This window comes from Buteo buteo, chromosome 14, assembly GCF_964188355.1.
Source record: "Buteo buteo chromosome 14, bButBut1.hap1.1, whole genome shotgun sequence".
In the NCBI taxonomy this organism is placed as follows: domain Eukaryota; kingdom Metazoa; phylum Chordata; class Aves; order Accipitriformes; family Accipitridae; genus Buteo; species Buteo buteo.
The window spans coordinates 30,151,954-30,177,686 of record NC_134184.1 but is presented as its reverse complement, the minus strand read 5'-3'; the positions used below and the strand labels follow the sequence as shown (position 1 = coordinate 30,177,686).

Below are 25,733 nucleotides of genomic sequence, written 5' to 3'. Positions count from 1 at the left end.
GGTACCGGCGGTGTCCGTCCGTGTTCCCCCCCCCCGTGTCCCCGATACCGTTTCGCCACCTCAGTGCTCACCCCGGCAGCCTTCTTCCCGCAGGAGCGGGGAACTGCGGGGGGGGGGGGGGGGGGCGGCCATTTCGCGGCGTGAGGAGAGTCACCCGCCGCGACCCTCGTCTGTGTGTGTGTGAGGAGGGGGGCAAGCCGCCGGGGGCACAAAGGGGAAGGCGACCCCCCCCCAAGCGAAGCGCCTCCGTTTTCCCCATGCGAGGGGGAGAAGGAATGGGCAGGAATATTCTGGACCGAGGAGGGGCGGGGGGGGGGGGGGAGAAGGTGATGAATAACTTGAATAAATCTGCAACGGAGAGGGGGAGGGAGGCGGCGGCGGGTCATGTGAGGCACAGTCATGCTGCGGGCCCGAAGAAGAGGCAGAGAGGGGCACCTGGGGGGGGACACACACCCACACCAGACGAGCAGCCCGCCCGCCATGGCCACAGCCCTGCGCCCCCTCCCCAACGCGGACAGCAGCACCCCCCTCCCTCCCTCCCCCATCCTCGGGTTCGGCGCCGCTCGGCAATTTCCGCCAGGCGAAGCCGAGCCTATTTCCGTCAGCCTCGGCCAGACGGGCTTTATGTCTGCCAGCGGGGCGCGCGTGCGCGGCGGCCGCCATCTTACGTTGTCTCTCGCCTGCCCTCCCCTTTGGCGAGCTATTCCCCTCCCCCCCCCCCCCCCTTGCAGCCCCGCGCAGCGCCCTCCTCCCGCGGCTCCGTGAGGAGACGGGGCCGGCAGAGACTCCGCGGACGGCAGGGAAGCCGGGAGAGAACCCGGAGGGAAGAAAGGACGGGGCAGACGGGCGCAAGGCGGGAGGAGGAGGAGGAGGGCTCGATCCCGGTGCGCGGTTCTGCGGAGGAAGAGCGGGTGCCGCCTGTTATAAAGGGGGAGGAGGCGGAGGGGGAAGGAAGAGCGTGCGGAGCGGAGCCTCCTCCAGAGACAGCCAGACACAGAGGGAGGAGAGAGAGAGGCTGCCTGGCTGGCTCCCCCCTTCCTCCCTCCCTCCTTTTCATGGACTCTCTTGTCGGGCTGCTGCTGCTTTTCTTCCCTCCTTATTCCGTCTCCTTAATACCCAAAATGATTCAGCTCCATGGCTGCCACTGACGGGGATGTGCCTGCCCGGCTCAGCCTGCCGCTGCCGCCCTGCTGTGTGCCAGTCCTGTACGTATCTGCGCTCTCCTCCTCCTCCTCCTCCTCCAGCGGGGATGGCGAGGGGCGCCGTCCGCCTCGCCGGGCTGCCCTGAGGGCCCGCCGGTTGCCTTCGCTCCGCCGTCGAGCAGGCGGCGGCCCGGCGGCGGCCGCCGTGGGGAGGGCGGTTCTGCCGGCTGCCGGCGAGCCGCGGCGCCCGGCTCAGCCGCGGGGAGGAAGGGGCTCGTCCCCGGGGCCGGCCGGCTACCGCGGGCATTTCCTCCGCTCGTTGCCCGCCCCCCCCCGCTGGGGAGAGGGGTAGGTGGTGGTGGTGGTGGGGCGGCCGAGGAGGGGGGTGGTGGTGGAAATTGAAAAAAAAAAAAGGGGGGGGGGAGGGAGAAAGAAAGTGAATGGCGGAGGATTGAAAGTGTCACATTCAGAGGCGCTAATCTAGAGGCGGCAGAGGACCGGTCCTCGCCCCCTCCCTGTCTCGGAGGGGAGGAGGAGGAGGAGGAGGAGGGGAGGGGGGTGGTTAGCGGCGGTGCCGAGGCGCCTCAGCCCGTGCTCTGCGGGAGTCGGGGAGGGGGGGGGGGGGTGTGGGTTGTGCGTGGTGTCTCTCTGCCCTGCCGTGAGCGCAAAGCTAACCGTGTGTGTGTGTGTCTGTCTCTCTCCATACCGGGGGATTGCACTCTTAAAATACACCCGATACAATGCACCAGCCTGACTCAGCCGCAGACATTAGTGCTAGGAAGATGGCGCACCCGGCAATGTTTCCTAGAAGGGGCAGCAGCAGTAGCAGCGGCAGCAGCTGCGTTACTGCTCCCACTGCACCAGGTACCGGCGTTGGGAGCGCTGCCCTCTCCGCCGAGGATTATCAGCCGCCTTTGCTGGTCCAGCCGCCGCCTCCATCTCCTGCAGCATCTTCATCAGTGGGTCCACAGCCGACACCCCCTCCTCCACAAAGCCTGAACCTCCTCTCGCAGTCTCAGCTCCAGCCACAGCCTCTTGCACAGACTGGAGCTCAAATGAAAAAGAAAAGTGGCTTCCAAATTACCAGTGTGACCCCTGCTCAAATATCAGCTAGCATGAGCTCTAATAACAGCATAGCTGAAGATACAGAAAGCTACGATGACCTGGATGAGTCCCACACTGAAGACCTGTCGTCTTCAGAAATCTTGGATGTTTCTTTATCCAGGGCCACTGACTTGGGAGAACCTGAGAGGAGCTCCTCTGAAGAGACTTTAAATAACTTCCAAGAGGCAGAGACTCCAGGGGCTGTTTCTCCTAACCAGCCTCATATTCCTCAGCAGCATGCTCCTCTGCCTCATCACCCACAGCAGAGTGTTGTGATCAATGGAAGTGTTCACCCCCATCACGTTCATCACCACCATCATCTTCACCACCACCATCATGGACACCATCATCCATCGCATCCCGGGGTGGGCAGTGCCCCAGTTTCTGGAGGACCACCGCCCAGTCCATCGTTTAGGAAACTATCAACAACTGGAAGCTCTGACAATGTTATATCAACTGCACCAGTTTCTGCTGCATCATCCACTGGTTCCCCAGCACCTGTCGTGTCTAATATCCGCACTACAAGTACTCCTGGCAATTTAGGTGTAAGTCCTGCTACTGGAACTAGTACCTTAAGTAATATGGGTGGTGGTAGTTCTAGTGTGGCAAGCAGCATGCTTGGTACTATAAATTTAAGCAACATCACGAGTACTGGTAACGTAAATGCTTTGTCTGGAACTAGCAGCAATGTTAATGTGAATATCTTGAGTGGTGTTGGCAATGGTACGAGTGCTTCCTCTAGTGTCATTAACAATGTTACTAATCCAGCTGCAGGAATGGCAGTGGGATCAAGCCAGCAGCAGCCTGCATCTGGCACGTCAAGGTTTAGGGTTGTAAAATTAGATTCTAGTTCTGAACCTTTCAAAAAAGGTAGATGGACATGCACTGAATTCTATGATAAAGAAAACACTGTTGCGGTTTCAGAAGGAGTAGCAGTAAACAAAGCAGTAGAGACGATAAAACAAAACCCGCTTGAAGTGACTTCTGAAAGGGAGAGCACCAGTGGGAGTTCTGTTAGCAGCAATGTAAGCACACTGAGTCACTATACAGAAAGTGTGGGAAGTGGAGAAATGGGAGCACCTACTGTGGTACAGCAGCAAGCGTTTCAAGGTGTGGGTCCACAGCAGATGGATTTTAGCAGCGCTGCTCCTCCGGCAATTCCAGCATCTAGTATACCACAGAGTGTTTCTCAATCACAGCTTGCACAAGTCCAGCTGCATTCTCAAGAAGTAAGCTATCCACAGCAGAAGCCAGGGGTCCAACCTCCTGCACAGGCCAGTCTAACCACTGTTACTGGGGTTCAGCCAGCCCCAGTTAATATCCTAGGTGTATCCCCATCCCTGGGCCACCAGCAACCTGCCATTCAAAGTATGGCTCAACAGCAGCTACCGTATTCTCAGCCGGCGCAGACTTTGCCAGTTGTACAGCAGCAGCAGTTGCAGTATGGACAACAGCAACAACAGCAGCAACAGACAGTTCCTACGCAGATGGCTGCAGGTCACGTTAAGCCGGTGAACCAAAACTCCGTTACGGGGGCTATGCCAGACTACATTCAACATCAGCAGATCCTTCAAACTCCAGCCCCTGCCATGCAGCCTAGTTCTACAGGGGTGGGAGCAGGGCAACCGGTTCCTGTTGCCCAGGCACAGAGCATGCAGCCTTCAGTACAAGCACATCCAGCCGCTGCCCCGGCTCAGCCTGTTGCACATGCTCCAGCAGCGATACCAGGTGTAGGTACCAGTGGTCAAATGCTGAATGTTGGGCAGCAAGGAAGTGTAGCTGCTGTGGTGCAACCACCATCTGCTGCAAACCAAATTCCACCTCCAGTTATGCCGTCAACAGCTGCTCCTCCATCTTCACAAGTAGTGCAGCCTGTGCAGACAGGAATAATGCAGCAGGGATTGCAGCCTAGCGCTTCAGGCCTTCCTCAGCAAATGGTCATTGCTCAGCAAAACACCTTGTTACCTGTACAGCCGCAGGCACAAGGGGTGGAATCTGTAGTCCAAGGGATGACTGGCCAGCAGCTGCCTGCGGTTAGCCCTATACCTTCTGCTAGTACTGTTCCTGCACCAAGTCAAGCTGGTTCAGCTGTGCCTCCTGGCATACCTTCTGCTTCTATAGGTTTGGGACAGCCACAGAGTATGGCACAAGCTTCGGCTGTGCAGAATGGGAATTTGGCTCAAAGTGTTAGTCAGCCTCCCTTGATATCAACAAGTATAGGTATGCCAGTGGCACAGAGTGTGCCACAGCAGATACCGCTAAGCTCTACCCAGTTCCCCGCACAATCACTAGCTCAGTCAATTGTAAGCCAAACTGAAGATGGCAGACGCCCCACAGAACCTTCCTTAGTGGGTTTACCTCAAGCTGCCAGTGGCGAGAGTGGTGTTGGAGCATCAGCCGTTTCAGATGGTGGTAGCAGCAACGTGCCATCTTCTGCTTCCCTCTTTCCGCTGAAGGTGCTGCCATTGACAACGCCTCTCGGAGTAGATGGTGAGGATGAGAGGTAAGACTGCCTGTAACTTTATTAAAAGATAGACTGTCTGATAGTTCGATTTGCACTAACTTGCAGGTCTTGTTACAGCCATCCTATGAAATGAAGCGGTGTGATGTGTTTGTCTAATTACAAATATTTCTTTTCTCAGGTCCCAGCGCGTGTAGGTATTATATTAAAATACTTGTTTTTCTCTTGAGGGGGTGGGTTGTATTGATTATGCTCTGAAACTACTGTGTGGGTAAATTGTGTTTAACAATCTGTGACGGTGTGTATATTCCCATTGTATAGAGGAAGACAAAAGAATACTGTGGAATGTGGGTATGCTAGTGGTGATTGTAGTTTAGATTATTTATTATACTGAAATAATTAATATTTATTCTTAGGTAGATTTTTTTTTTTCCACAAGCCTAGACTTCATCCTGCCTCAGCTTCTCTTTTTCAAGTATTAACTTTACTCAGGTTGAACCAGTTGTGAGCCTGTGGTGTATGTAAGAAGCCTTCTCTTTTTGACAGCCAAGAGACGCTGTAGGCAAATGAGTATGGTGGGAAAAGGGAGGTTCAGCAACACCATTGTGGCTCTTTAAATTGAACTTGAGGCACTTTTGGTCTTGGTGGTTTTGCTTCAAAGCATTACTCCATTGTGAGAGCCGCTCAGGCCTGTGGAGGGGTGGCGAGCCTTGAATCTGGTATACCGATTCTGTGCACTCAGAGTAAGAAACTGCACGTTTTCCCACCTTCACCTTTTGAAATAAATGACCACTCACTGATCTTAATGGCACGTGCATGTGAATAGTCTCATTTCTTTGACACTGTGTGCAGAGAAGCTGTGTCAGTTGTGAAAGGTCCTTGCATGTGCAGGCTGAAGCGATCTGAACAGCAGTTTTAACATGTAATTGTTTGATAGTAATTATGTGTGGAAATTCCTCACTGTATTGAGGACCTCTTGTGATACGCGTTTACAAATGGACGGGAAGACTGTGGTGGTTCTCCCAAAGAACTCCTTGTCTAAGACGAAGCTACGTTAATGGGAGCAGTAACTTTAAGGTAGATAACCTGCCTTGAGAACGTGGGAGAGGACAGAAAAGAATGCTAGAAAAGAAATACTGAGACTCAGGTGAAGAGACAAAACACTAAACGCATACAAGGTGGGAAAAATGCCATAGCAATGGGAGGTGAAGTACTTAAATTTATCTTCTTGGTGCCATAACTTAATTGAGGAATAATATCAGTGGCCAAACTTTATTAAAAAAAATATTAATAAAACGGGTTGCTGGGAGAGGTTGGAGTCTCTTCTTAATATTGAAAATACTAACTCTATCAGCAGTCTCTGATTATGTTGATCATGAGGTGTTGACTGCCTTAGTGGCTTTCATCACATCTTTCTAAGATGCCAGAGAGCTATAATGAGTAGCAGCTTGTCTTCCAGGAGTGCTAGAAGACAAGTTCCAACACTGTTTCATTCTGATTATGTTTTTTAGTCAGTAAGTACGTGAAGGTGGTAGAAGACAGATTGAGGTGTTAAAGCCCACGGTGTCACCATTATGCTACTAGTAGTCAATTTTCTCAGAAATGTTTTTTGGTTTTCCTTCCTTCGATCTTTCTAAACCAGGACACTAATCCTTCTCTTCATGGGTCCTGTTTGTGTTTGGTGGTTTGTTTGGTGTTTTTTTTTTTGTGATTTTTTTTTTTTGTGTTTTGGTTTTTTTTTAACCAACCAATGAAAAAAAACCCCTAAGCTTTCAGGGGATCTTAGCTAAATAAGAGATATCTCAGTGATACTCAGTATTTTGGAAAATGACATCTAGCATGTGACTGTACCCTGATTTTAAGAGCATATGTTAGCTGTTTGTCATGATTGGTAGTTTTTCCAGAATGTTTAAATCCCTCAGGGTAACAATAGCCAGAAATACCTTCTTCCTCTGTTATTTGGCTAGGCAGAGATCATATCCTTTCTTCTCCTGTGCACGTTGCGTCTTTGTTCAATCTGTCATCTCCAGGTAGACTACACTTTTGTTTAGCTGCAGTTGGAAAATCATTTAGATTCTTTACGCAGGGCAGGATATGACTCCCTTAAATGGTGACCAAAAATAATTGTGGTTTTTGCATGGCAGTAGTGGTCAGGTCACTTTTGTGTACAATTAGATAATTTACAGCAGCATTTCTCCCTGTGTATCTGTCTGTAACACTAAAAACTTAGTGAGATTGCTTCTGTTTCCGCATCCAGGGGATCTCAGGGCAAGGTTTTATTTATATTGTCATATTGACTGGAACTTCTCTCAGTCTGGAGCTTAGACCTCATCACTCACTAAAGGTAGTGCAAGATAACGCTGTTATTCTGCTTGGCTCCTCACTTCTCTGGCCATCGGATGTCTCTAACCAGAGTTCTCTTGAGAGTTTTTTGCCTGTTTGTTAGATTATTCCCTCCTTTTACAGGAGGTGAAGGGTAGTGTATTGTTAAAGTACATAAACATTTAAGAAGCAGGTGTACTGTAAATATGCATGTATAAAATCCCCATTTCTCTCTCTGTGTCATGTGCACGCAAACATATATCACTGAAGATTTATATCAATAAATCCCAAGAGATTCTAAACCTGGCAAGGGAAAAGGTAGGAGAAAGAACTAAGTGATGACATAATTGGGCCAGTGAAGAAGCTGTAAAATTCCATTTAGTGTGCCTTTGAAAAAACATCTGACCCATGTAATACCTTGTTTAGATTAACTCCCAGCTTTCGTTAAACCTGTATATAATTGCCTTTAAAGACATGCCAGTATCTGTAAGTCTTTAGCCCTGTTCAGTTTTTAGAACACCATTTGCAGCTCTTTCTATGCCTGTTATCAGGGCATGGCCTTTTAAATATAGACAGTTTGGAGTGTATCTTCTTTGAAAATGTAACCTTTATTTCCCCAGTATGCATGATTTTTTATTTTTTTTAATCTTCTCTCTGTCTTGAAATAAGATATGTTAAAAATGAACTGCTTGGCAGAATGCTGTATGGAAAATTAATTTGCACACTTTATTAAAGAGGATACAAATCATACCATTATAGTTTCTGTATTAAAAAAAAAAAACAAAACCAAAAACCAAAACAAAAAAAACCCACCCCACACCTAGTTCTTCTGACTAGTCTTTCTTCAGCCTGTTGGGTATGCCATAGGTGTTTGTATGTTGGTAGATTTATCATCTCTTCTAATATTTCAAGCTACAAAAATGCAGGCCAGTTTTGTGGTTAAGTATCTTTTTTTTTCTTAGCTTGAGTCATGGTATTGACTCGTTCTAGTGCATGATTCTCCTATAGTTTCTTGAATTTGCAGCAGTTACCTCGGTTTACTCAGTTCAGTTATTAAATCCTGTCAATTTTAGACATGGTCTTTTGAGCTTAGTATCTCATCTCTAGAAGTGTAGAAGAGGATTTCTATTTTTTTATGCTTTTGAAACTGAAGTATGGAAAAATACATACTTAAATTGCAGTGAATTCTTTTGTGTATTTATACTTAGTGTTGCAAACTCAGTTTTACATCTTCCTAGTCAATGCTTTAGTATGCTATGGATGCTTGCAATAAGATTTTCTATAGACTTGTATAATTCTTAAATTACCTGTAAAGTGAAAACTTAAAGAAATCAGTGTATTTTACAGCATTTAGAAAGGCTGCTGTAAGTGAATTTAAAAATAACTTAATCTGAACTGTTGTTTACCATTACTCAAAAGCAGATTTTGTGAATGAAGGAGAACTAAAAACTGTCTCCCTGTCCTTGACAGCATTTCCTGTAGAGTTGCTTTCATTCTTTAGTCTGATGCAAGTTGTTTTCACCTGTTTGGGCATTTCATCCAACACTGAAGCAAAAGAGAAAGGAGCAGGTGATGATAAACACATAAAACTGACATAGAGGTTTGAAGTACTCTTCATTGTCTGACACTCTCATGATTTTCTTTTTGAAGAGACATTTTTATGAAAAGATCCCTTTACAGCTGGACAGAGTGGGGGAAAAAAAGTGGAGGAAGTGTTTTCTGTATTGGATGTACATTTTGACTTGTTACTAAGTCTGTGGAGAGGCTGAAAGATTAAAGCTGAGTGTGAGAATTGGAAGACTTGTGAACACCCTTTGAGTATCTCTGGTAGTAGTAACTAGTACAGTCAGGAGATTGGGTGAATTTTCATCATGTATGCAAGTATGTAGTAGGAAGGTTGATCAGGTACAAGTGAGACTTTTACAGATAAATACTTGTTGAAGATGTTAGTAAGCAGTAGTGAATAAACATATTAAAATAGAACTGGAAGCTTCAATTAAACATTATTTTTGATGCAGTAACTGTTTTACATGCTTATTTCTATTTTGTAAGCTGTTTTAGAGTTTATATGTTTTTTTTATTTGCTATGAGTTTTGCTTCTGTGTTTGAAAGAGGGAGAAGATACTTTTAGAAGATACTTCACAGCAAAGGATTTATGGTGGCTTAGCATAGATTTTTATGGTGTTTTTTTTTTGTTGCATCCTAGGGGCAGTGTTGGTTTCCATTTTTCAGATTTTAAATGTGCTTCAGAGTCTTGCTACCAATTTGAAAATTGCATAACTTGAGTTCTAGGAGATTGACTTTTAAAAAAGTCAAATCTTCAATTTGGCTGTTTATGGAACTTGAAAATATTAGTTACCCTCAGTAATGGCAGGTCACATGAGTAAAAAGAGAGCGCTTTGGCAAAGAAAATATGGTTGCTGTTGTGTCATGCTGACAAGTCCAGCTTCTCATTTCATCTGATGAAATAAAATACCTACTGTTGGCGGAACTAGCTTAGTTCTCTGCTCTAAGTAAAAAACAATGAGGAATATAGGGTCTGCACCTTGTATGTCTGCTGGCCAGCTGTAGGTGGCAATACCTGTTTGGATGGACATTTTTCTGATGTCTTTTATAGATGCATTTTCTGCATGCCATGATATGCTTTGAACTAAGGATTGCTACAGTGCTGGGTATTGCATTGTCTTTAAAGACAGGAAGAACCAACAGATTTCAGGGGGTTGTAAAAGGCGTAATTTAGCCCTTAAGATAAGGAAGATTGTTGCAGATGCTGAGAAATGTCTCTCCAACTGATAACGTGATTTCCAGAAAATGTTCCTTAGCACTATAGTTTTGGCTGCTCTTTGGTAATTGTCAGTGTATAAGCAGACTAAATCATCTATGTGTGTGTATGTAAAAACAAACAAACAAAAGGTTTTAAAATATTTAATGTTACTGTCTGGTGATTTGCATTCTTTACATTACAGGCTAATCTGGAAATGAGAATTATCTGTTTGTCACTTTGTGTAGTGGTAGTGAAGTGTTTCAGCCTTTACAAGTTACTGTGATCTAGATAATGCCACAACAGAGTAATGATTGTAACAATTGGTGGTAAGCTAGCAAAGTTAGGAGGATGGGAGGGGAAAATAATTAAAAAAACCCACCCCAACCCAAAGCTCCACCCCAAAACATTAATGTGTCTTGCTTATAAGTGTAAATAAAAAGACATACAGGTAGCACATCTATGCTACAAAAAAACCCCTGTAATAATGCTGTTCACTTTACAGAGAGTAATAAAAAAGCCTTTTCAGACCTGTCTCTACCAGTTTCGGAGGCAGGTCAAGTTGTAAACAGTAGTATTGCTAGTATAGTATTTTAGAAGAAGAAACTACGCACACCTGAATATCTGTAATAATAGCAAGTGTATTCTTGCTATGACCTTTTGGGGGATGATTCGTGATCTGGGTTTGCAGTTTGGTGTAGGTGAAACGTAAAAAAAGAATAGAAAAGAGTACTGTGTATCTGTTGTCATTGATTTAACGCACTGGTTCTTTTCTATTCTTGATTAATTCATGAGACTAAAATGTGCTGTGTGTAATATGTATTATACGTTAACAAATGACTAAAAACTTTTTTAAAAGTGGATCTATACCTTTCATTTACTGCATTTAGGCCACCAAAGGCAATGCTATTAAGCAAAATCATGCTTTAACAGCATACTAAGCAGGGACTAAGGGTGAGATTATTCAATAAATTATTTCATGGTAATGGTAAATAAGGAACTAGTTTATTCTCAATGTGATTGTACAAGAAACCATGGCCTAAAGCTAAGATGGAGAGAGCTTTTTAGTGACTGGAGATACCACTTTATTTTAGCCTGTTCTAAAGCATTCATGGACTTACGAATTGCATGATGGAAGTGCAGCATAATTATGGTATCAAATTGGAGGACTTGATCATCCTTTTGGCTTTAATGTCTTGCAACACTTTTTAACTCTTGGTCTGCCTTTGGAATTTGCTAACCAAGATAGTTGTGCTACAGTCAGTTGTGGTGTAGAAAAGCTTATCAGCTCATTTTGTGCAAGCCTCCAAACACCTGTTATGCGTTATCAGTGTTTGAAGCAGGATTTGGTTTGTGGTTGCAGTTACATGCAAAGTCTCTGTCTTCCACCAAAGCTAGATAGACTTTCCTGAGAGGGAGACTGAGAGGTTGTAAATGTTTGGCAGGCAGAGATTGTAATGATCCCATGCATACATGTAAACTAGAGTATTGCCAGTGATAGTTAGACATTTTATCATTGTTGGTTACCTGATGGACTAAATGACTTGCTAGTACCTACTAAATGAGAACTTCTGACTTTGGTGCCATGCAGAGATTAAGAATGATACTCATCATAGTTCAAATACAATGTTATGCTTTAACTGAACGTGTTCAATGCTATGAAATTTCTTACACTTGCAAGGTAAAATCTTGAACACTTGTTTTGGTAGAGCAGAAAAGTCACAGTAAACTTGTTCACTATTTTTCTTCAAGCAATTAATTTATTAGACTTTCTTTATTTGGCATTTTTTTTGTATGTCAGAAAGTATTCCTCAGTATTTTTCTACTCCACAGTCTTAACTTATACTTATGTGTCTTGATTTCATCTAAGTTGTTTTAACCTTTAATTCAGTTAGTAATTTTCCAGAATTTAACTAGTGTTTTTATCATAATATTTAAAATTAGAGAAAGCGTACATTGAGCCTAAACATTACTACTGTAAGTTTAAAATAATGCTATATGAATTATTAAAAAACATTTAAACTGGGCTTTATAAACATAGGAATATGTTTCAGTCGAAGTGTTGCTCTGTATGTGCTTCATATATGAAGTCAAGCTTTCACCACTGTGTTAAGTGGGAAAAATTCACATGTAGGTATGTCTATATTTGGGCATTTAGCCCAATGCGTGTTGCCATGTGTTTAAATGTTTTTTTCTTCATGTTTCAGTGTTTATTATACTATTTTTGAGGTGCTTAGTATTGGTGAAGCTTCATATGTTGAGTACCTTTGACAGTCAGGACATATATTTAAGTATTATAGGCATTCAGGCTTGAAGTTCTTGTCCCAGTTCATATTTTTTCTTGCAGTGCAGGGTTAGTGATGCTCCAGAATAGTCAAAGTAACTTTTCTTTGTTCAACAGAGAATGGCTACCTAAACAAACTACCTTTATAATTAGCCTTCCTTGCTCGGGTTTGTAGGTATTGTACAAACTGAAATGGATACAGAATTTTGAAAGTGCATTAGAAGAACAGAGTAGGAAGTAAAGTAGTTTGAGGTTTTGTTTATCATTAAGGATTAGAAATTTAACACATTTTTGAAGTTGACTGTAGTCCTTGAAGAGCAACAAATGCAGGTACCATTGATGTTTGTTTTTTCTCAAGGAAACTTTCAGAAATCTGTGCTTCATGTTTATTTTAATAAAGCTTAAGGGGTATCTTGATCATCTGTTCAAATGATTTTGAATAGCCCATTCTTTTGAGTATAGTGGAGGAGTACGGTTTTATAAATTGTTAAAACAGGCAGCAGAAGGTCTTCTGTAAGTTTAGACTTAACAGAAGGATATGGATGGGCCCATGATCTGTTAAAAAAAAAAAAAAGTAGACAGTATTTCTAGTAAGGTATAGACTTGAAAGCAACTGGAAGTTGGTTGTAGTGTGTTTTATAACTTGCTGCTAAACCACTTGGCCGGGCAAATTGTTTGAGCTTGTGTGTGACTTAAGTACTTGCCCAACCTTCTGTTTGTATGTCTGTCTCTTTGGTTGTTTTAATTAGCAGGGATATCCAGTAGAAACTTTTCAGGGCTCCAATTTCTTTGTGTGTAATCAAGATTTGAACTTCTCCAGCAGTTGCTTAAGCAACAGTATCAAAGTATGGTGCTAAGTATTAGGGACAGTACTGATGTGGATACACATTCAATAATAGTCTTACTGTCTTAATGCATTTAATAATAGCTTTTTTACTATTATACTGCGGTGTAGTTCTTAAAGATGAGTTACGCAGATAAAGTAATTTCAGTGCACGGGGCTATTAGTGTATGCTTATTTCTGTATCCTTAGTGTTACACTTGGTTAGTTCCTGTAAGATCAGAAGGTGCAAATCAAATGTAAGTTACACCATTTTTTTTCAGACATTGTTGATCTTTTATTTGTAATCCATTGTCTCATGGGTCAATAACAGTCCTAGTTATTGGTAACTAAGCGTTAATCTTCTTTGGTGCTTACATATCTAGTAAGCAGTCCCTTTAATTGCATAAAGTGTTTAGTTTCTGAATTTAGTATCTGTTGCGAGTTGCTTGTGCTTTGTTTAGAAATCGTATTTTCCTTTAAATTGTTATAAACAAATGTATGGTGTAGAAGTAACTTTTAATGTTTTTCTGGTAACTTTGAACTCCCTGTGCAATGTAGAGGGATGAAATCCCTGTCAAACTTAAATGCCTTTTAAGCTTCCTCTGACCTTTGCTTCACCCAACTCTCACAGTTGTGTAGAGATGAAGGAGAGAGGTGATGACTGGCAGTCTTAACTTACATATAAGAAGCTGTAGAAATCAAAGAATTAAAAATGTAACCATACTAAATTTGTGTCTCTATGTATTTAGTGCTGTTATAGCTAGTAAGGAAGATTGTGATTAAAAACTAACCCAGTAACTCACGTATGATTGCTTTGACTTCTACTGTGACTGCAATTTTGAAATACTTCTCTTTTTAAAGAAGAGCAAGGAAAAATTTCTTGGGTGGATTCTGAATAGTGAGTGACTTGTTTGGCCTATGTTGCCACTGAGTTGGGATAAGCATAGTCAGAAAAATAACTTCTGTAGATTTCCTGGAAGATTATTTTCAGCTTGGCAATTTTACTGGATGTATGTGTCAAAGTATCATAATGTATTTTTGTACCATGTGAAAAGATTCTGTATTTCTCTGAGGAAGTCTTGTCTGTGGACTATAAACAGCATTTTAATTTGTAGTTATAGGTTGAGCCTGACAGAAGGAGAATGCTTTCGTTTCCTCTAGGATTTTGTGAGGGTTCACGCAGCAATGCTATGGAAAGGCATGTAAGGGGAAGCAGAACAACTCAGGATGTTTCATGATTGTTGTGTGTGTCAAACTTGCATGTGGTGTTAATTTTCATTGTCCCTTGATGTCACTTGTGGTACAGGATTCTCAAACTCTGAGCATCTCTGAACTCTGGCAAGGAAGGGTTTTGTAGTAATAATTAGTTTATATTCAGCATTATGGTTTGTTTATGTTATAAGCTGTTTAGTGAAAATCTTGACCTGACCTTAACCTGACATGTCTACTAAGCATCTTGATTAATTTTTTTTTTAAATTCTTTGGTCTAAAATTTGGAACGCTGTGTATCTGTATACATGTATATAAGACCATATAAAGCTTATTTATCAAAAAAAAAAACCAAAACAAAACCAGCAAAAAAAACCCTGTAAAGAAACCTGCTGGTGAGAGAAGGAGCATTTGCTGCTTTTACAGTTTCATTTCTTGCAGTCTTACAAAATAAGACCAAGTGAAAATAAAATAAAAGGAACCATGAGTTAATGACTACATATTTTAAGTATTTGTTAAATAATTTACTGTAGCACTCAAATGAATTCAAGGTATAAATGTACCTCTTTAATCTATTGAATGAGGTTATTATGTTAAGAATGGATCAGCAAGTTGCACTGCCAAGTGTTTCTTTAGTAGGCCTAATATCCTAAATTGGGTGAAATGGCAAGTTACTCATAAATGCTCAGGGATTGGTGCAGGATGTGCATGTGCCTCCGTGTTCTTTTCTTTCTTTCCAAGTTTGTGAGACTCCTTCCAATTCTGTAATTGCTTGTGAAAAAGAGGAGTTCTTGTGCGCGTATTTGATTGGAGAGAGAAGAGGGAGGAAAAAAGGTGTGAAATGTTTATGATGGTGGTTTTGGTTTTCTTTCTTCTTCTGGTGGGGAAAGTGATTTTAATTTTTGAAATGGTATCAGGCATGCGTGTGTTAGAGCCAAGTATATGTAGTTGTTGGCAATACAGCCTCTTCTTATTTATGGGATAGTAGCTAAAAGGCCTAGCTGTGAACTGGGGCTCTGCTTTGCTGGCTGCTTTATAAAAAATGAGCAGAAAAGATCCTAAAGGACTTGCTGTCTGATGTCCATATAATTTTTGAATTGATTTTAAGACAGTGATGCTTTAAAGCAGGCAAAATCTTAAATGTTTTTAGTAGTTTATAAAAAAACAGAGCAACAAAGCAGGATAGTAACCTGTATATTCCCTTAGAGGTGTACCCTATTAATAATGAAGTACACCATCTCTGGAATACTACTGCACTGAAAATTATTCAAGTCACCATTTTGTCATGAAAGCATGGGTTAGCCTCTTTTCTAAGATTTTACTGACTCTGCTCTTGGGATGTGTAGATTCTTAGTGCTGCTTGCTTATACTGGAGCATGGTGAAGTAATTGAGCAGTCTTTTTATTTCATTGGAAATTAACATGTAAATGGAAGATGATTTGCATGAAGAAATCTTCAGCTTCTAGAGAGTATTGTGATCTTTGGAAGGGGAAAAAGAAATAACATACTATAGCAGACATTTGTGGCTAGTAGTAGTTATCTTTACTTTTTGCATTTGCCTGACTATCAGAATCCAATCTCTGGGAGTCTTCAGCGTGTATATTTACTGTCCAAATACTTAAAATATTTAGAAATGCTTTTTTAGTGCCTGTGAAGTTATTGGATAAAAGTGCTTTCTCTGAAAGTATCACAAACAGTCCTCCAAAGAATTCTGTAAAGCACGTTGAAATTGTGTGAAGTGTTTATAGGTGTTTTAAAATAGAGGATTGTCTTGGTATTTACTGACCTAAAAAGTGTTTAAGCAAGCCATGCAAACCTCCCTCTTAATACTTTTTAATTGCAGAAATGTTTAAGGAAGTTTCGCTTTTTTAAAGTTTATTTTTAGAGTTCCTTCCGACTCCAACCTCCAAACATGATAGACTAAACTATTCTTAATGTTTCAGGAACATGCACATTTTACAAGTATCTAAAATGTTTTATTCATTTTTATGTAGTAAGAACAACAACAACAACAAAACCCCCACACCCCAAAACATTGAGATATCTTTTTGTTAAATGGTGGAGTTTGCATACCATGTTAGATGGATAATCAAGTCAGATCAGTGTAAGATCCATGCAGTTATCCAAAGTCCCAAACTTTCTTTTTTTCTTCTTTGGATTTTAAAAATCCTGTAACTCGGTGAATTTACAGTTACTCTTTAGACTTACTTTCTCAAAGTTGCTGTCAGATAGCTCTGGAACAGAAGTACTTTGATAGGTGCTAGACCTGCTGTCTGTGACTTAAGAGGAAAGTTGGTTTCTTCTGCATTAAGTCTATATGCAGACAAATCTTCCCGTGCTTTTGTTACTGTGATCACTGGAACAGTCATACAGATTGCATTCGTTGAATACTATTGCCGTGTAGCTTTGCACAATTTGGCATAGGCAACTTGGTGCTGAGATCTGTGTTCAGAAATGTTCAAGTGTAAGTTTTGGTTTTCTGTAGTAAATTGTAATACATGTATGTAGAGCTTCTGTAAGTTTTATGCTTGAACTTTTTAAACAATGCCTTTTCTACTAAAAACTTCAACTTTCTTGGACAGTATTTTTAAAAATGTAACTATAATATGAAAAACCGTATCATATGAAACGATTATCTTCTGTAGCATTTTATGTACTAAATATATACTCTATCCTAAGGTATACTTCTATAATGAAGTTCTTAAAATGAGTTGTCCCTGTGCAAAATACTTAGAGCACGACAGGTGAACACTGGGCACTTTAATTTTTGTTCATCCGTTGCATGTTTTCAGCCACTGATTAATGTTGTCTGCTTCTAATGAAGAGGCAAGATTTAGAAACAAAGCCATTTCAGGAATCATGAGGTTGCTGGAAAGATCTACATTTTGCTTCAGGAATAAGAGTTAAAAGGAGTAACTACTATTGGTAGTCTAATCTGCCTAAAGTGACAACAAAAGAAATGTACCAAACATAATTGCCAGGAAAAATAGGCTTTTTTCTTTATGAAAGAAGATTCAGCCATGTCTGAATACTATTTAATTACAGTGTCTGTCAGTGAATGTGACAAGTTTCTGTGAGATTGTCCTTAAGTGGTAAACAAAGGTTGTTTGTAATCTCAAACTGGTAAGAAATGGTTTGAAATGCAGTATCTGAAAAGAGATTTGCAATTTTTTTTCTGATGAGGTAACCATTTTTTCTCTCTGTAAAGCATATTGACGTTAGTGGGTTGAATTAAGATTGCATAGACATGAAACATGAAAATTAAGACTGTCTCTTCAGTTCTGGCTTTTCTGAGAACTAAAACTGAATAAAAATCATGTTTGAAACATGACAATGAACACCTAAAATGTCATGATGGCTGCTGTTGACTTGGCAGCTTGATCTTCTTGAAGGACTTACTTGGGTTAATTCATCGAATCAACTAATTGATAACAGTAATAGAAGAAAGAGCTGCTGAAGAAGGAAGCTGAATAGAGCCCTGTGAAGTGGAGAACTTGAGAATCCTGAATTGAGGTTTGCATTTTGGAGCAGTTTGCAATGGAGACTCTGAATCTTTAGCCTTCTACGAGAAAGGTATTTAGAAATGTATGTGCTTCTCTTACCTTCAGTATAATTTATTGGGAGGGGATATAAGAGTTTCTCTCTACTCCCTCTTGATGGCTTACGGCCAGAGGCCCACTGCCATAGGAAGAAGTGACTAGTGGAGAAGCTTTTGGCCAGCTAGAGTGGGTTTTGTAGAGTCTGGCTAGTATGACTAGAGTGTTGTGGGGATGCCATATATCCTTGGAAGTGACTGTGTTAATTGATGCTTAACTGTTGAGGCCAGCACCTTCCAGAAGTATAAGTAATAGGTGTAATAAGAGTAATTTACTTCACATGTACGTTCTCCAAGTACAATGGAGTGTCTTATCTGGTCATTTTTGTGTTCCTAAGGATTTTCCACTCTTACCACTATTACTGTGGTGAATTAATATGCTTAAGAGTTCCAAATCTGTTGCCAAATGTGCCAAAATGGTCATTTGGTTTTGGTGTGGACAGATAAAAAGCCCAGAACGTTCATCATGTAAATTAAAAAAGTGCTTTAACTTGAGCCTTTGAAAACAAAAAGCTACTGAGTTAAGGCCTACTGTGTTGCTGGAGCCTGTCCTACAATATCTCAGAATTCAGTTGTGGTGGTGTATTTTTTTAAAATGACTACAGATGATCTACAGATATTAGAAGGAATTCAAAATGAAATGACAAAGCAATACCTAAACCAAGAAACAAATCTCTAAAGCTGAATGGTAAACCTCTGTCAGACTTCTGATTGAGACAATGACTCATAAGGACCTAAAGCTATGATAACACATCCACTTTTTTGTACTTTAAATTATAAATGAGAACTAGTTTAGAACAAGATCTGAACCTTATGTGCCCTCAAATAATTTGGGAACAAGAGGACATGGATAAAATTGCTTTGGCTAATTTTAAGAAAGGTTTTGTCCATGGAGCTCATTGCCACAAGATCCTGTGGAGGTCTAGAAATTAACAGCATTTTAAGGAAAAAATATGTGGACACGTGTATGTTTATGTAGGAAATGATACAGAATTATAATAGTACATGAAAAATTAAATTACTTTTGGCTTCAGCTTCTGGGACTACTTCTAGCTAATTCCCAGGAAGCAAGTACATCTTTGAGATGTGCTGTAGCTGCTACTTTCACCTTTTTCAGTGACTTCTGGAGTGGTTGGTGCTGGCAACTATTGAAGGCAGGGTACTGCTCCATACCTTCTTATTCCCAACTAGAAATAAATTAAAACTTAAAATTCTTTTTATTTAAACTTTATTGAAAATAGTATTGAAGTGTGAGGGCAGGAGAGGAAACTAATCCAGTCAAATGGAAAAACAGACATACAGAAGGTGGCCATACATACCCTTGACTGTTGTTTATAGAAACGTGAATGATTGCAGTTGATCCCATAGCTGCTAAAAGCTAGCTGGGATGCAATGATGTGTTATTGACTTTATGGAGTAGCAAAAGTTTAGAGGTCGTTGCACCTTTAAAGTAGGGAAAAGTGTAACAACTGCCCTACTCTGTGAAAGCGTAGGTCAGAAATTAAGATGACATGTAAGCAGAAGCAAGATATTTAAGGTTTCATTAACAACAAAAACACTTAGTTGCAATCGTTATTTTTCAGGAAGCTGTTCTCGTGCTTGAAAAATGTAATGGTCATAACAGCAATGGCTTAAAATAGCATTTTGGATGCTATAGCACTGGCATTAGAGCCTCATTGGCAAACATCCAGGAGTTCTGTAAAAGAAGAAAAATGCTTTAAATGTTAAACAAGTCTTCAGAAGTCAGCTTCTGATGTTTAAATTTTCTAAAATTTTAAAATTATGTGCCTATTTAACAAAATATTTGAGAGTGAGCTTAAAATCCTGTAAAGACACACTAGATAGCAACAATTTTTATTGGCAACACAAAATAATTAAATTGATTATACAAGTGCATGCAGGGTAGCTAGCTGTGAAGAATTACTAAAGTTGTACAGAGTAAAGTGGTAGCTGCGACAGTGAGGTAAGAAGAAATAAATTTCAGCAGTTGGATTTTTCTCTTGTCCCTGCTTGTGTATTTTTCAAATGCTTGGTTGTACATCAGGCTACATGGTAGGTCTTTCTAGGCGAGTTCTTCTTTATAAGCATAAAAATGTTAGTGGTTATGTGATGGAATTGAAGAATGTCATTTGTCCTTTTGCAGGATGCTGCAGGTACCAGAAGTAGAGATGGCATTTAGCAGCCTCCTTCCCTGCTGCTCCTAAAGTCATCCTTGGTAGTTACATCCTGCCTCAGGGGAGGAAAGATGTCTTCTGTTATGATAACCCCTCTTAGAGTGTCTGTGGATAAGTCCATTAGCTGTTGCTAATGAATAAATAGGCAAGTAGTAAGCATTTAAAATTATCAGGTTCTCAATTTTACTGCTGCCAGCAAAGGACTCTGAATAAAAGATGTGAAATGCTTCCTGTGCTTCCCCTTCCAATTCTGTCAGGTATATGCTGTTACCAGAGTTGCTCTGAACTGTCTTTGTAGTAAAAAAAGAGAACAGGACAGTTCAGCTTGATTCATCCCTGTGTGGTCACATTTGCACCCAGGGCACTAATACGTCATTTTAAAGAGCGTTACCAGGACTCTGAAATCTGGCATAACTTTTTCAAAACACTCCCTCACCACAGTGCTGCTTTTTCAAATGCTTTAAGTAAGTGAAATTGAGGAGGAATTTGACTTTATGCTACTAATAAATCCTGGAGCACGTTTTTCAGTACTTACAGATTTCTGGAGTTGCTGGCGTATCAGGTGCTCTGCAGATCAGCAAGCACGTCAGAGTTCACTAAACCCTAAAGGAGACAAGTAATCTACTTAGTTTTTTTCTGACTTTATTTAGAACTTCTAGTTTGCAATATATTGAAAATAGCTTTCTTTTAATTGTGTTGTATTTCTGTTTTAATCCATCCAACCGCAGAATACTTACACAGAGTAGAATGTGTGTATCTTGTCCAGTCTGTGGAACTGTATGTTTTGCTTAATGAGTTTGTGCTTGTACAAGACCTGATTATGATCCCCAAAAGAGTACCATTGTGGAAAGGACTTAAGTCAAAACCTGGGTTAAGACAAGCTCCAGGTACTGTATCTGCCTGTTTCTCTTCTTATCATGTGGCTATCTGCTAAATATTAGTATTGTATTTCATGTACAGCACCTGTTCCAGGAACCCTACTTCAGAAGCTGGAGGAGTCTGCAGACTTTTCAGGGGTTGCCCCTGCTGTTTGGAGAGGATGTTTGATTAGGTTTTAAAGAGGGGTGTGATGTGGATTATACACAAATAATGCAGTTATGTTGCAGGTTAGCAGTGAAATGAGTAATAAATTCAGAAGTGAAGGAAGCCTGTTGATCTTGTTTTAAATAGTAAAAGTTTGACAAAACTTATTTTTTTCTTTTTTTAAAATTAATCGCAGTTACTAAAGCAAATAAATTACCTTAACATTTTCTAGATATCAAATACAAACTATCTCAAATGTTCCCTGTTGGCTGCAACATCAGGCAGTGTTGGAGGGAATTGCTATGTTCGGCTTAAAATACAAGAATCAAAAAACAAGGTAATATACTCCCAAGTCATTGCATGACATATAACTAATGTATAAGACCAGTTAGTAAATGTGGTTTTGCTTAGTGTTAGTGTCTTGGCATGAGTTTCCATACTTAATCTGTTTCTTTTGTCTATAACCTGTTTTCAGTAATAAGTTCATGGAGACTATCTTTCCATGGCCTTAATGAGTCATCTTGAATATGAGATTAGAAAGTGCTGTATAACACAAACTAAAATAGGATTAGTCAAGTGTTCTATTTACACTTCGACTACTATTCAGGAAATTTTATTTCTTCCTCATGCTGGATAGTCTGTGTTCGAAGTTTGCATCATATTATTGTCTAGGTGATACTGTAAAATGCTGTGGTTATGGGAACAGTAAGGTGGTGAATTAATTGTTCAGTTAGTTTTGAATATCTTAAACTTCCTAGGAAACAGGTACAGAGTTGTTAGAAGTAGAATAACATACCCATAAAGAAATAACAACCATAATGTCTTATTATGTTGGCGCCCAACATGTGCCACATCTTGCTCATGTCTACTGAAAGAGGGACAAATATGAGCATCTAATGTTCTTGGAAGATAAACTGGAGGGGGATGCAACCACATGTATAAACTACTTATGTGTAGCTTTACTCTTAAGAAAATGTACCTGACCTAATGCACCTCTCTAATATACCTTTGTTGATATCTCTGTAAAGTGTCCTAGGAGAAAGGGGTCTGAAGAAGTTGGTGACTTTATTGATCTGTGTTTTTTGGACTTGACCTGTAGCATGAAAAAGACAGTAATTTGTGTATTGCTGAGCAGTGCAGGACAGCTGAGCCTTTGAAGATCAGGAGCAGAAGCTTGACTGCAGGGGAATACTATGCTCATGAAGGTGGTTAAGTAGCCAAAATGCAGGACAAGAAAGGGGTGCTAATAATCAAGACTAAAAGGAGTATGTTCTTATGAAAGAGATCTTCTGGTAGGGAATGTTTATAAGCACTGGTAGGTGGGGAGGGGCAGGTAGGAAGATAAAGCCAAGTGCGTTGACTGTAAATATATCCTCTTCCTCCAGATACTACTCTGTAATAGTATGTGGCGTTTTAGCCCTTTATTTTAAGCTGCTGTACTTACTCAGTATGTTTAGGTATATCTAATTAGACTGGCTAGCTCCTTTTTCAGAAACATTTTCCACACTGTCATTGACTAGGGCTTTTCTGCTGATCTTACAAGTGTTACTCTTGTCTTTTTATCTTCCCCATTTATGGTACTGTGGAATCATTTTTTTAAGATGTGCATGTAAGAATTCTATCTGTATGTGCTGCTTCCTGCATACAAGAGGATATGCCTGTAATGAACAGTTCAACAGTATAAGGGGCTAAACTGCTCTAAACTAGCCAAGTAATTCTGTAGAACGCTGGCTGCTGGGTTGGATAAGTTTATAAATCTAATTAGCTGAGTAACTTAGTGCCAGTAATTTTAATAGGTGTCTTTTGCAAAAACTTCTGTTATGCAATCAGTTATGATTTCAGCAGAAGTGTTTGAAGTATGCAGTATTGGTTAGTGGGCTGTGAGGATGGATGGAATGTTATTTCTGCTGGATGAGGACTTAAGGTAAGGTGCTCCTGATGCACTACTTGGTTCTGAGTAATTGAAAAGAAGAGTAAGTGTTGACTCTGTTTTGTCTTTGAAAAGAATTGTCACTGCTGTTCAAGTTTTGGAAACAATCATGCTTCTGTAATAAGGGGTTTGAGACTAATGGAAGAAAATTATGAAAGGGATTGCTGAGTTTCTAGTATTGCCGAGTATTTAGATTCTTTGGTTTGGTTAATTGATGTGGCTTAAATACTTTTGTTAAACTGTATACCAAAATGGTACCAAAGTCCTCTTATGGGGGGGAGGGCGGGGGGGGGGGAAATCATGTAAGTAGAGTGAGGATGAAGACAAAGCTCAGAGGAAAAATAAGGAAGCCAGAATGGCTCAGTGTGTAACTCATACTGTGTAAATTGCTTTGAAATCAGTGACTCGTGATGTCAGTGCCCTTAAAAAATGCAAAAGGGAATAGAAACACTTGCATGTTATGTAGATCTCTACTGAAAACTTGTTACTCTTGTTAGTATGTGACTTACTTTAAAATGTAAACTGCCAAAATCCAGAAGCTTTAGGAGATACCAGATGGAGAAGTAGAAGAATTTCAGTGATTGTATTTACTAATAAGTGTGTTATTCCTTGGAATGAGACTGAAATGCAATTTTTGCATTGCTTGAAATTCATATGGAAAATAGGAACTGTTCTAAGGACTGTGGAACCTGATTCAGATACTTGTGTAACCCTGTTTTTCTATTCTGGTTTGGATGATCTGATCCCCCATGTTATTTAAGCTTTTCAGTTGCTGCACAAAAGAACCTTACATCACATTCCAGCATCAAAACAAGCTGTTAAATTCTCTTGTTTGTACTAGTAGTTTTTGTCCTCTAAAGGTTAATATACTCAGTTCAAATAATTAGCTGTGTAATAGAAAGCCTACTTAGTAATTAAAAAAATCCCAACACCTGAGGTTTAATGCATGGAAGTCCTAGCTGTGAAGGGAGATGGACAAGCAAATCTTTTCCTTAACTTTTTAATTGATACCTGATCATGCAATGCTGCATAGATCTAGGAAAAGGATTCTTAAGGTATTTAGCATTTATGATATGATAGTTATTTCTGTGCTGTATCTAGGCAGGATTAATTTCAAAGCCTTTGACAAAATGCTTATTATTTCTAGATATTTGGAACCCATTTTTCCCTGGAGGAAAAAGAAGAATGATGTAGCCAGGGAAGAATTTTCTGTTGGAATTTTACTCATAGCCATCTAAAAATTCATTCAGATTTTGTATTGCAACTGCTTATTTATGTTTCTTTTTTTTGTCTGAATGGCTCTCCAAGGGAACGTTAGGAAGAGGGGGAAATGTGAACTGTCATGGTTTGACAGAGAATTGATTATATTAGTTCTTTGAACCTCTCATCTGTCTCTTGCACCAGTGAACTCCCAAAATAGTAATCTGGATACCTTCCTTTTGAGGATTTTGATTTTTCATAACTTTGACTTTTGTTTGGCTGGTTTCTGAAACTTTTTATATCCTTAAGGTTTGTAATAATGTAGCTTTAGCTGAAAAATTATATGTACTTAAAGAGTTTTTATTGAAGCCATTGCGTTTATTCATGAATCGTGTTACATCTCTTCTACTCTATTTGCAGTATAGTGTTTTCTTTATTATTAATGTGACTTAGTTTGTAAAAACTAGAACAGACATCATAGCTTTAAAAATCTCCAAATCATTGATGTTTAAAACCTTATTTTATAATATGTAATATAGAAATATAATATGAAATGCCTGTGATAATTTCAAAGTCTTTGTCCCAGTTTAAATAAATCACTGTCTTTAAAGGGTCCCAAGTGACTGTAAGTGTTTACTTGACAACTAGGGAGGAGCAATTTAGTCTCCTTAATTCTGCTTATGAATTTGAGTTAATACAACTCAACACTTAAAACCAAACCAACCCATCCAACCAAAAAACCTCATGCTAATATTCATGCTTCAAGAGAGGTTACATTATTTGCTTTCTTGCTCTTTTGGTTTATTTAGTAGTCTTGGCATGTATTATCTTCAAAAGCAATGTGTCCCAAAGCATCCTGATGAAAATCTCTTGAAGTCAATAAAAAAATAGCATCCCTGAATATTACTTGCTATCTCTGCTCTTTTTGGAACTGGCTCTTTGAAGCTTCTGTTTCTTTTCACACATTCTTTTTTCACATCTTTTGGTGTTTCCTGGGTTAAGTCATACAGATAGATAAAAGAAAATTCACATATTTTCTGTAGCTGTCTCTTGGCTTTTCAGTTTCAAAACAAGTAGGTATAAATTAAAAAAATACAGTTATTGCACAGATTCAGGTCTGTATCAGTTGGAGAAGAATTTACCATCTTTACTAAAATTTTACACTCTTGAAACTAAAACTTTAAGTAGAAGCTTTTTATGTGATGCCCTAGTTTTGCTGTATATAGATTTTAGTTACGAATCAATAATAGACTGTTCCCGTCAGTGCAGGTCTGGTATATTGCCTGGAAGAGGTTCTTGACAAATAGAGGAGGGCTTGCCCTAAATTGGGAAATATCAAATTGTGACACGTGTAAACAAGAAAGTTTACCGATTTGATAATGAGGTGTCAGAATGATATGTTAAATATAGTTACTTAATGGCCTTGTGGCAAATTGTGTTTCACTGAATATGTGTTAGCTTCTGTAAAGAAAAAGCCTGCTTTTCCAAAAATGAGCATGCAGGTCTCTTAAATGCAGCTTCTGTTACCCATAATGAAGTACAAGTACTGTTGCTACCCTCCTTTTAAAAAAATGGACAGGAAGAGGGGAAGGTAGTCTGTTAGTTGCTAGTCCTGCTTGCTTCTGAGTCTCAGAACTTGGTACACTGGAACATCTCACAGCTTACTATTCCTTTTATAGCTTGTTACTCCTTTCTGCTGGCTGAC

General features: G+C 40.1%; 1 protein-coding gene across 6 annotated transcripts in view; it reads left to right on the top strand.

Annotated features, from left to right (window-relative positions):
- The first annotated feature begins 736 nt into the window (after positions 1 to 736).
- Positions 737 to 25,733, top strand: part of TSC22D1 (TSC22 domain family member 1) — a 95,162-nt gene continuing 70,165 nt past the window's right edge. For 5 of the 6 annotated variants that reach the window (XR_012652924.1, XR_012652925.1, XM_075046161.1 and 2 more), the window contains exons 1-2: positions 737 to 1,205; positions 1,892 to 4,749. Coding sequence is in view for 4 of the 6 variants with exons in the window: in XM_075046161.1 (XP_074902262.1) it covers positions 1,925 to 4,749 (2,825 nt within the window). In the remaining 2 variants the exon portion in view is untranslated. Of the gene's footprint in view, positions 1,206 to 1,882; positions 4,750 to 25,733 lie in introns of those variants that run through there. The other variant, XM_075046160.1, reaches the window with a different exon arrangement.